This window comes from Labrus bergylta, chromosome 16, assembly GCF_963930695.1.
Source record: "Labrus bergylta chromosome 16, fLabBer1.1, whole genome shotgun sequence".
Lineage (NCBI taxonomy): Eukaryota > Metazoa > Chordata > Actinopteri > Labriformes > Labridae > Labrus > Labrus bergylta.
The window spans coordinates 12,304,622-12,315,524 of NC_089210.1; the positions used below are offsets into that span (position 1 = coordinate 12,304,622).

General features: G+C 41.0%; 1 protein-coding gene across 1 annotated transcript; it reads right to left on the bottom strand.

Annotated features, from left to right (window-relative positions):
* Window positions 1-1,384: 1,384 nt before the first annotated feature.
* Window positions 1,385-5,841, bottom strand: uncx (UNC homeobox). Its single transcript, XM_020642519.3, has 3 exons — window positions 5,462-5,841; window positions 4,819-4,994; window positions 1,385-3,901 (listed from the first exon to the last, which is right to left on the bottom strand). The coding sequence occupies exons 1-3, from the start codon at window positions 5,718-5,720 to the stop codon at window positions 2,849-2,851; spliced, it is 1,488 nt and encodes a 495-aa protein (XP_020498175.1). The 5' UTR covers window positions 5,721-5,841; the 3' UTR covers window positions 1,385-2,848.
* Window positions 5,842-10,903: the final 5,062 nt, after the last annotated feature.

Below are 10,903 nucleotides of genomic sequence, written 5' to 3' on the forward strand. Positions count from 1 at the left end.
TGCTTGGATATAATATAGAAAATAATTACATTATAAAATGTGTGATGGAAACTGTTATAAAACCTTTGGCTTGGAAATGAGAGGCTTATTTCTGCAGACGATGATTTCGGCTGCACCCCGCGTGCTGCAAATGAGAGCCCTAATATCATGGCCATAATTAATTGTGCAAATTTGTTTCTATTAAATAAAACTAACACATACTGAGAAAACTCTATTAGCCTTAATTAAGCTTGATATCCTAATTTAGGAATCGTGTGGTTGAAAACAAGCCGTTTTGGTAGATTTTTTTTCTCTGTCTGTCTCCGATAGTGAAAGCCTCCCAGCTTCGTTCTGCCTTTGGGCTGCTTCTCCTCCTCTGAGAGTTGGAAATGAGGAATGGAAATGGAAATACCAGGAGGTGCTAAATTAGCTGCCTGATCTGCACTTATTGCCGCATACAGGCCCCTATTACTTTGCCAATCTGTGCCTCTCTTTTAGCATTCCGGGCATGGAGAAGCTTCGAGATAGCAGATTTATCAAATGGGAAAATGAATGCATGATGATCAGTTAAATTGAAAATCAGCGTCTGCATGACAGCCCGACCTGACACCTCCGTAATTAGAAAGAAAAATGATGGCGTCCGATGCATAATAGAGCAAAAACAATTTACACTCTCCCATAATGATCCGGCGTTCAAATTGAAAATTTCTGCGGGTATAAATTGAATTCATAAAGTATGATTCATGGACGACACAGCTCCTGGAGGCTGCCTGGGCATATCGATTGATAGTTTGTCTTGAATCATGCAGCGTGCAGCTCTCAGGCAAGAAAAGCTTAACTACTTAAGCAAATCGCTAATTTCACCTTAAGGCCACCAATGTGCAGCCAGCGATACTCCCATTCAGGGTGCTAATGAATTATGGATGAACTGGGCATACGTCCCAAATAGCCTCAGAGTAGCATGGAAAAACACACACCGAAGAATCCTGTAGGTTATTGCCCAATGTATAGGTGAACAATTACCTTTGTTTTTGTTTTTTTTAAGAATTCATAAATACACATGTTTCCATTTTGGTTTTGAATTATCTCTCAACATATCAATTTAGGGTTATTGAAACTATTTCATAAAAACATTTTCGACAGCATTACAAGTGACTTCTACATATTGATGGCTATAATTACATCCATAGTCATAGGGATGTCATTAAAAACCAAATAAATGAAATAAGAAAAATAGCATGAAGGTGCCAATAATCTCAGCATATAAACACCACGCAGACACAGAGGTTAAACCTCTAAAGCACAGCCTATGCAGGCCTAATCTTCAGCATGTTCCCTGTGTGTGCCATGTTGGCTGTGTCCGCCCCCTGCCCCCCCCTGCCCCCCCCCTCCAACCTAATAAGACATTGCTTCCTAGAGCAAACAGCTGCATGGCTGGAAATTTATGTAAATATTTTGAAAGGGACACTGGCTCAGAAATTCATTTGCGCCGGCTCAGACGTAAAGCTCACCCCTCTGATTATTTTCAATTTATTTGCAAATCAAGACCCAAGGAGAACAATAAAGGGTTTGTGGATTTTAACAAGGGTCTGAGGAGAAGGAGCTGGTGGATTTTTGTCTGATTTCTTTCTTCTCATACAGCCTATACAGCCTATATATTTTTTTTTTATTTGCGAATTAAACGCACGCAGCAGACTCGACATTTCCTCCTCGGGTCGACGTGATATTGTGGTCAACACAGCTAATATTGCAAAAGGGGAGCAGATGTCCCAGATCCCGCGTGGCTTCCCTGGGGACCCGCAGCCCTATTAGAACAAATGTGTTCTGCTATTGTAAATAGGCACGTTTTCCTCAGCCCGTCCTATTACAGCCGACGCGTGATCAATAGGCTGATAACACCGAAACATCAATGTAAAGCGACAGAACAATGAGGGGTATCATCGAACATCTATCTTAATATAGCCCTGCTACAAGGGGGCCCTGACAAAGTGGAGAGAGAGGGAGAAGAAGAAGAAGGAGAGGGGGGAAAAAACTCATGAAAATGCCTCCCCACGAATCCCCATCTCCTATCCAATATGCACAAACACACACACTCCCAGCTGCCGGGGCTATTATTTTCCTATTTCAATTTGACACCCAGGCCTTTTCATGCTAATTCTATTATTCTTGGAAGTTTATGTGATTTCATATCACTAGAAATCGGTAATGTATTATAACCCCCTTTGAGCTAAAATAAACTGAATCCCCCTGCAGTAGCCACCGGGAAAATAATTACTTTCATATCAAAACTCTGCAGGAGTCGAGCGGGTCCTTTTCGCCTCAGGCTCGTAACCTCATTTCAGTGGGGGCTTATAGATGAATAAATTTGTTAAGGCAATATACAAAGTACAACATGAGATTTCTTAAGAAAAGCCCTTCCTACTGTACACTAGTCCTGCACTGGATGTGCAGCTATTTAAGGTCTCACACGGTTTCAGGTGCTTGTATACAATAGATTTATTTAAGAAAAAACTTACATATATAAATAGTATAATACCTTTTTTTACAGCTCTTGAGGATTTTTGTTGGTCTCGTGGTCTTGTGTTGTTGTTTTTCTGACAAGTTATCACACATTAAATGATATCTAGAGACTCCTGAATCACACACACGCAGAGAGAGAGAGAGAGAGAGAAGAGGAGAGAGTGAGAGAGAGAGAGAGAGAAAGAGAGAGAGAGGGCACATCATTGTCAACAAATCAGCAGAGAGGGGAAACCTAGATTTTTAGAGTTTAAGATGTAGGCTAGTTTGAGGTGAAGCTTTGGCCTAAATGTCAGGTGTTATTTAGAGGCTTTATCAGTATGTTTCTCCTTTTTCTTAACCCCCCAATGCATTATTCCAAGTCTTCTTTAAAGTCTGTCTTTGTTTCTGCCGGACTGTCACCGAGGACACTGCACTCGGGGTCCACAGAGAGCTGGTCCTGGTTCTCTAAATGCTCTTTTCTGTCTGCATCGACAGACGTAACGAGTTGTGGACTGTGTTCGTGGGCGAAAGTCGAATCGCTGCAAATAACAGAGGTGTGAGTACTTTTGCAAGTGGGAAAGGCGGGGGTAGAAGGACTGGTGTGTGGTGATGATGATGATGATGATGATGAACGGGTCTTGTCCTCTGAGCCCACCTGTCCCCTTTGCGCTGCGTCTGCAGACTCCGGCGAGCTGCTCCTACATCCCGCAGAGACACTGCAGCGCGCACTGGACTGGTTTCTCTCTGCTGGGGGTTCACTGTCACTGTGTGTTGTTGTCGTTGCTGTCTTCAGAGCAGTTTGGGGAACAATGAATCCAAGCGGCTGCGTGATGGGATAAAGAAGGAAGTGTCCCTTCCCTATCAAAGGCCGCGAGGAGGGTAAGGCCGCGGGGTTGCGTCTCGGTCTTGCGTCCGAAAGGAGGCTCTCCACGCTAAAGGGGTTGAGTTTCTGCACCCCGGAGGCCCTGTTGTTGGTGTTGGAGCACAGGCTGGACCGGTGGCTGGCTTCGGCCGAGTCCAGCTCGGATCCGCCAGCATCCTGTTCCAAATGTCTTTGGTTGTGGAGCTGGAGCGAGTGAGGTGTTAGGTCGCAGCTCGATTGCGTTTGGCTTCCCCCCACAGAGTCATAAGGCGGGCCCGTGTTGTGGTCACTGTCGGTCACGTGCGACACCCCGCTGTCGCTGTCAGAACCCGGGGTGTGAAATAAATCCCCGGACAGCAGCTTGTTCTGGGACTTGAGCAGCCGGCGCTCCTGCTTGCGTTTCTTCTTCTCCATTCGGTCCAGCTCCCTCCGCGCGATCTCCTCCGGGTCCATGGGCTCCCCGCTGCACGTGGTGGGGTGGGCGTTATGGGCAGGTCGACCCGGACCTTTCTTTGTGTTCTCCTTCTTCCTCCACTTGGCTCTGCGATTCTGAAACCACACCTGCAAAGAAATGAAGAGAAAATGGGTCAAATTAGAATTGTGGTGACCAAAAAGCGAATGATAATCAAAACAAATGATGAGGCTACATCCTGCATCTATGTGTAATTTGCAGGCCTTCCATAAGCCCCTAATTAAAATCCAATCTGTGCAAAGAAAAAGCTAGAGAAAGTTGTTATGAAGCCTAACAAAAGACATTTTCATTTAGAGAACAGTTAAGCACAAGGCAAGTTAAGGTCTAAATATTTTTTGTCCAATGTACTAAAAGAACTCAGATTTTAAAATAATAATGCCACTTTAAATATAAGGACTAAAAGACCACTGCCTTTGAACAACCATGTACAGAAAGGCCACATAACGCTTTCAGAATGAAAAAATAAAATAAAAAAGGATACACTTTCCAAGTTTAGGGGTAAATCTTTGCTCTCTGTTCTCAGCAGAAAATAAATAAAGTAAAAATAATAGGTAGGCCATAAATAAATAAAAATGTATAAAATATTGTAAAATATATTGGACACATATACCAACAATATTTCTCACTATATATATTTTTTAGTACTTAAAATTATATATATATCAGCAAGATGTGTTTTAAAATATTGTTTAAAAAATAAATATGAGGTCAGAATGTTTTCGTTTTTTTTACACTGACATAAGCCATGAAAGGTCTCTGCTGGCAGTTTTTATAATTTAAAACATAGGCATATTTCGATATTTCAAGGCATGCATGATGACGTAAAAGTGACCTCTGCTACCTTAAGATTTTTTTTTTTTTTTTTTACAATTTTTATCACAACAGTTTGGGCCGTAATAAAAAAAAAAGCTGCATGAATGGATGGCTAATAAACAAAGAGTGTAAGAGACACATACATGCATAAAAATCACAAGTGTACATTTATAGGTAGAAAATAAATATTTACCTGAACTCTTGATTCTATCAAGTCCAGCCGCAGAGCCAGAGCCTCCCTCATGAAAACGTCGGGATAGTGGCTCTCATTAAAAGCCTTTTCTAATTCCTCCAGCTGCCAACCAGTGAAATTAGTGCGAGTTCTCCGTCTCTTGCAACCAGGACTATCTTTGTCTGGGTCCCCCGAGTCTGGCAGCAGAACGAGAATACATGTAAACATGTGGATACATATCATTTTTCATAATAACCAAGATCTAAACATAGGCTAATACTACCAATACTGGTTTCGTACATGTGCAGACAAATGTGCAAACTTCAGAGCTGAAGAGGGGGAGAGGATTTGAAATGTTGCAGTGGCACACATACACACGCAGCCAGCAGATTCTATGAAATAGGCTATTTGGTTTTTTTTTAAAAGGAGAAACCATTCAGATGTAAACAGAAGCATTTCTTGCTCTAGTATTTACTGACTGACAGGAACATTGTTATTGCTTGGACGCATCATCTGGAATGAAGTGGGAGGTGAAGAATACTCCTCTCTCAGCCTGCGTGTGTGCTTGTTTTCCTCAACAAGACAACTTGTATCGCAATATCCTGTCTTTGTTTCTTTCTGTTTCTGCCTTTGTACATAGACGAGATGTTATTGTGCGTCTTACCTGACAGTTTGTAGTGCTGATTATCTCCATTCATGCCGCAACCCGAAGACAAGAGGGGGTTGGAATTACCCACCGACGCCGTGCAGGAACCATTAAGTAATCCGTCTATCGAGAAAGGGACCGCGGACGCAGATTGAAGTTGATGCCCGGCTAATTCGTAAACGTGATGGTGGCTCAGATGGTACGGGAAGCCCACCATCCCGCCGAGAGAGCCTCCGAACTGGGCGTGAGGTGGATCTAGTATCCTGCTGTCCATCATCCCGCAGGCAGAAGGAAACGACGTCTGGAGGCCAGTGATGGCAATTTAAAAAGCATGCAGCGAGTGTGGCCAACGAGCAGGGGACATGATGTGAAGGGAGGGATGAGCTCTACTTTATCCACATGAACCTCCCAATAATTAGCCCAGGCTCGGGGAATATGAGGCCCAATGAGAAGAGGTAATGGGCTCTGACGTCAGAGGCGCGCTCTGCAAACGCTCCCCGTATCGATTGCTAATTAAAGCTGACATCCACCTCAATAAACAATATCAGAGCTGTCACAACAAGACAGGAGGGCTTTGATAAGAACTACATCGCAGCTACACGGGGGACCCACCGGGAGGAAGGGCTCACTGAAGCCCGGAAATAAAAGGCTGCGCGCGGATAGGTTAGGCCAGGGGCTCCGCGACTTTTTGTTCAGTTGAGGACCCGCAATTACACGAATTTAGAGCAGATTAGAGAATATAAAAGATAGTTTCTTGTTCATTTTTAAATTACATTTGTTTATTTGTATGTACGTGATCATTTTACTATTTACTTTCGGCAGATGTCCTGCTGCAGAAAATAGGATGCTGATCCAGAAAACGAGAAAAAAAAAAACAGCAACAATAACACAACATTTTGTTACATTCAAATATCACATTTCTTTCGAGAAACATTAAAAAAAAATAATAATAATATTCCTCTTTCCCTTGTCTCACTATGAGATCCTCTAAGTTCAGCTAAACCCCCATGTTAGTTATAGATCATCGTTAAAACGCATTAAACCTTTACAATCCTGCAAGTTCACGCGCAGGGCGTAAAAACAAATAGGGTGATTGTTGAAATATTGGCGTATTTAAAGGGGAGCTGAGATATTGCTGCAGGCACAAAGCAAAAGTGATACCATAATATTTTACTGTTACAAGGCGAAAGGTTCAGTTACGACCCAAAAAGCTGTGTTGTGAAGAAAATATATGACCAAATAAAGGAAAGGACAATAGAATTCAATATCAGGGAATAAAATCCTACATTACAGGCAACATTTCCTGTCAGGACACTGCATTGGAAAGCTGCACCACTTGTGTAACCCCTGCACTCAATATGTGCCCAGCCTAAATCCTGTCTGCTCATTAGGTTTTCAAATAATTAATTCGACTTTATTTATCCCGAGTCTGGCGCTGTCATAATGTTAATCAGAGTTGAAATTTCGCACCCCACTCATTCCCTGACCCTTGGCACCCGGATTGGCATGTTGTAATAACCTGAATCTCTCAACAGAAGCTGCGATAATTGTTACCCTATTAGCATGCAAATTGTTTAATTAATATTATTATGGGCAAGTATATAATCCGCTCGTCACTTGACCCCCGAGCCCAAATAACAACCCTGTGTATTTCAACGTGTAGCCCTACATGTTAATGAACTCCTCAGAAATTATCTCCTCTTTCTATCCGTCCTCTTTTTTTTCTTTTCCAGCAGCTTTGAAGCCTTCCCCTCTTTGTATTTTAACTTTAATTTTAACGCACACGGACAAGATCTTATGAATAATTCCTCCCCATTCATTTCTTTTTGAACATCTAAAAATTCAATAATTGCTTTTCGTCATTTCCAAGCATAGACTGGCTGTCCCTTCCCCCCCCCCCCCCCCAACTCGGGCGCACGCGGGAGCTCAGAGGAAGGAAGGCAGCCTCTTGACACAGTCTCCAGAGACATTGCATTTGAATCCGTTTTTCTAAAACCAAGTGACATTGTCAGATTCGAGCTTTAATTAACCCGATAATAAGGCGAACAAGGCCAGCATTCAGGCCTGCCTTGTTACCTTTTTTTTTTTTTTTTTTTTCTTACAACGAGCTGCTCTTGGCACGTGCAGGGAAAAGAAAAGAATACAAACATGTCTTTCTTTCTTATTGGGAGTTGTGAGTGTGTTGTTGCAGCTGGACACATAACGTCATTACTGCAGTTATGTTGGATCAATAAGAGCACATGGCCTATAGACTAATTGATTAACTTTCAATCCAAGAAGAAGTAGCCTATGTGTTGGAGTAAAAACATGAAAGATTCACACAGTTAAGGGTTTGCCTCATATGTTTAATGCCAAAATAGGTGCACAAAACAATATCTTTTTAGGAAGAAAATGATTTAAAACCTCCAAAAAGAAACATATCTATTGGTATCCCCCCCCCTAAATATAGAAAGCAACCTGCACTTTCTTTAAAAATCATTTAATTCTCTTCTATTAATATGACCGTTTGTGGCTACTTTTCCACTGCAGCCTTTGGACAGCCATGACCCTTCACTTCAAACATCATTTAGTCAAGTCAACTTTATTTATACAGCATAAGTCACACAACAGAGGTAGACTCAATGTGCTTCAAAGGCAAAGAACACACATGATGATCATCATACAAAAGCAGGCACTATAAGAAGTTATAAAAATAATATACATGAGATAAAACTTGAAATATTACAACAAAAAAGAAGAAAACATTCAAACTGGGATAACAGATTGTGCAAGAAAAGTTTGACCAATTAATCACATACTTCAAATCTTACCATTTTAGGTATTAGAATAGCACGTTCCCTCATAAAAGATGCATTTTTAAGTATTCTGAAGAACAATGTGAGCAGTCACACACACTGAAGACGACAGTGCACAATATATTCAGGAGTGATGATGCGTTTGACTCATGGCCTATTGATCTGTGTGGTTATTGCTTTATGTTAAATGTTTTTTGGCATCATTTAAGAGTGTTGAATGTTGATAAAATCACTTAGGAATTCACCCCAGTGATCGATTGGGCGATGAGAATCAGCAATGGGTCAGAACATCAGAAGTTAACTCAACACACAAACAAACTCCCCACACTCCCACCTTTCATTTATACTTAAACTAGAGTTAAAGTCCAAACATGTCAGATTTCCTTCTTCATTTATTGGACTTTCAAAGTTTATTTTGGGGCCCCAAAACAAACAAAAGTCAACTTGAACTTTTCACTTAATAAATCTCTTTAATGCCAACTTCCTGTGTTGTTTTGTGAGTTTGGCTGAGGCTCCCATTAGAGGATTTTGGAGCAGTATCCCCTCACCTGCCTCCAGATAAGCAGATAAGTGAAATTCATACACTTGCCAACTTCATAAAAGGTGTTCAGATGATCCCAGTCCCAAAATAAGACACAGGCCTTATCAGGACGCCCATCCAGCACTGATTCTTCCTTTAGCAGCACAGAATCAAATTCAGTTTTAATTAGGGAGGCAAATTAATAGGCAGCAGTTTAGGAGTTTAATTACTCAATTAACTTCACGCACGTTAATTTTTAACTATCTAAATTAGGTTGCACATTATTTGATTTGATGATAATTATAGAATTAAATCTAAATTAATTGTTTTGGATGATTTGGATGAACTAGATGCAATTCCAATTAAACAGTAAGGGTGGAAAAAAAGAAGCTGGTTGCCATTTTAAGCTCGCAAATCCTTTGATTCGATTTTAAGCAAGAAACTCTGGCTGGAAATTTCCCTCTGATCCGACAAATTCTCTCTCCCTCTAATCCCACAATTAAAAGTTTCCTCCCATCTAATTATCTGTAATTGTGCCGCTGTCAAAGTAGAATGGAGAAGTGAAAGCGATTGATTTGGACTTTTAATTCAGTTCATTTCTGATAGAAGAGAAAGTAATTCCCTTCAAATTACCTCATTCAATCCTGACACCCTAATGCCCTTCAAAATCTTTTTTTTTTCTTCCTCCTCACTCCCCAGCATTTATATATTAAAAATGAAGCCAGAATGACTAGTGCCTCCTAATAATAATAACCAAACTTCCATTAGAATAATAATTTCATTTCAATTAAAACTGACTTATCACCTTTGCTAAAACGTGCTTAATATGCCGAAAATTATCAATGCTTGAAGGAGCCCAAACTGGGGAGTCTAATTGTAATCAGCAAATCAGAGGTGCTTGTCGCTGCCGAGCCTTTGCAGAGAGGCAGCCTCGGAAATAGAACTAATTTACTCAACTCCCCCGGGAAATCCGCTCAACAGATTAACATTTTCAAAATATAGTAATGATATAATTTGAGAAATGGTGACGCCAATTTGTGAGGAGCCTTTGTGCAGAATAATTTGCATTTTTTTTTCTTCCTTCACCACCGCCTGCATTTTGCCCCCGTTAATTACAGCTCTGCAGATGAAGGCTGTGCTGTTTGACTCACTGCTTATTATTCAACTTCAATCTAATAATTCAACTCTACAGGAATATAGGAGAGAGAAGAAGAAGAAGAAGAAAAAAAAAAAGAGTGTAGCCTATCCAAATTTTTTAAGCCATCCTCCATATAATCCCAAATGGTTTTGGATGGGTGGAAGTATGAAAAGGTGCATATATATAGTGTGCCTGTCACTTTGGGAGTGTGTTATTACAGCTCAGATTCTCTGTGCTTGACTACATGTGTGTTTGTTCACAACAAAGACTTTTTCAAATGTGGGTTTGCTCCATTTTTAAGCAACTTGGACAGCCCCAAAAGACTCTGCAACAACATCCCAGTTTCCCGGAGATGTGAAGTAAATAATCCAAATAGAGTCACATTCGTAAACTTTAAAGACATGTAGAAGAACTCAATCCAGGGATATAGTTGAGAAATGTAGCTATTTGCTAAACTTGCTGTGTGGTTTATTTGTTTGTTGCCAAATTGGAAGAAGTGAAGGCAGGATAGCGAGCAGTCCCCTCGCTGTTTCCTCACATTACAAAGATCTGTGACTGTTCTCTGCAGCCTGGCCATCTGCTAGAGCTGAAAACCCCCAGAGGTATTTACTGTAGGACGACACTGCAGCACGACAAGACATCGTGTTCTGACACAAATAGACAAACTGTGCTTTTGAAAAAATATGTTTGACAGACTTGAGGGTACTGTTTTAGGACTGCTGTGTCCTAAAGTTGAGATTAGTATCTCATTCTGCAGGGACACAATCACTTTACATTATTTTACATCCTCGTGTGTTTTTAAATTCATCATAAAAAACCTCATGGCTAGTTCACTTACAGACCTTTAGGCCTCTTTGACCTCCAGAATCTCTAAAGAGCTGCTTCAGACTGGATAAAAAGACCTGTGGTGCCCTCTAGTGGTTGTTTTCTTCTATTGTTTCATCTCTTTAGTGTGTGACAAGCAGCACCTGAGACAGGCACACAAACATAATGATCAAACGGTCCAG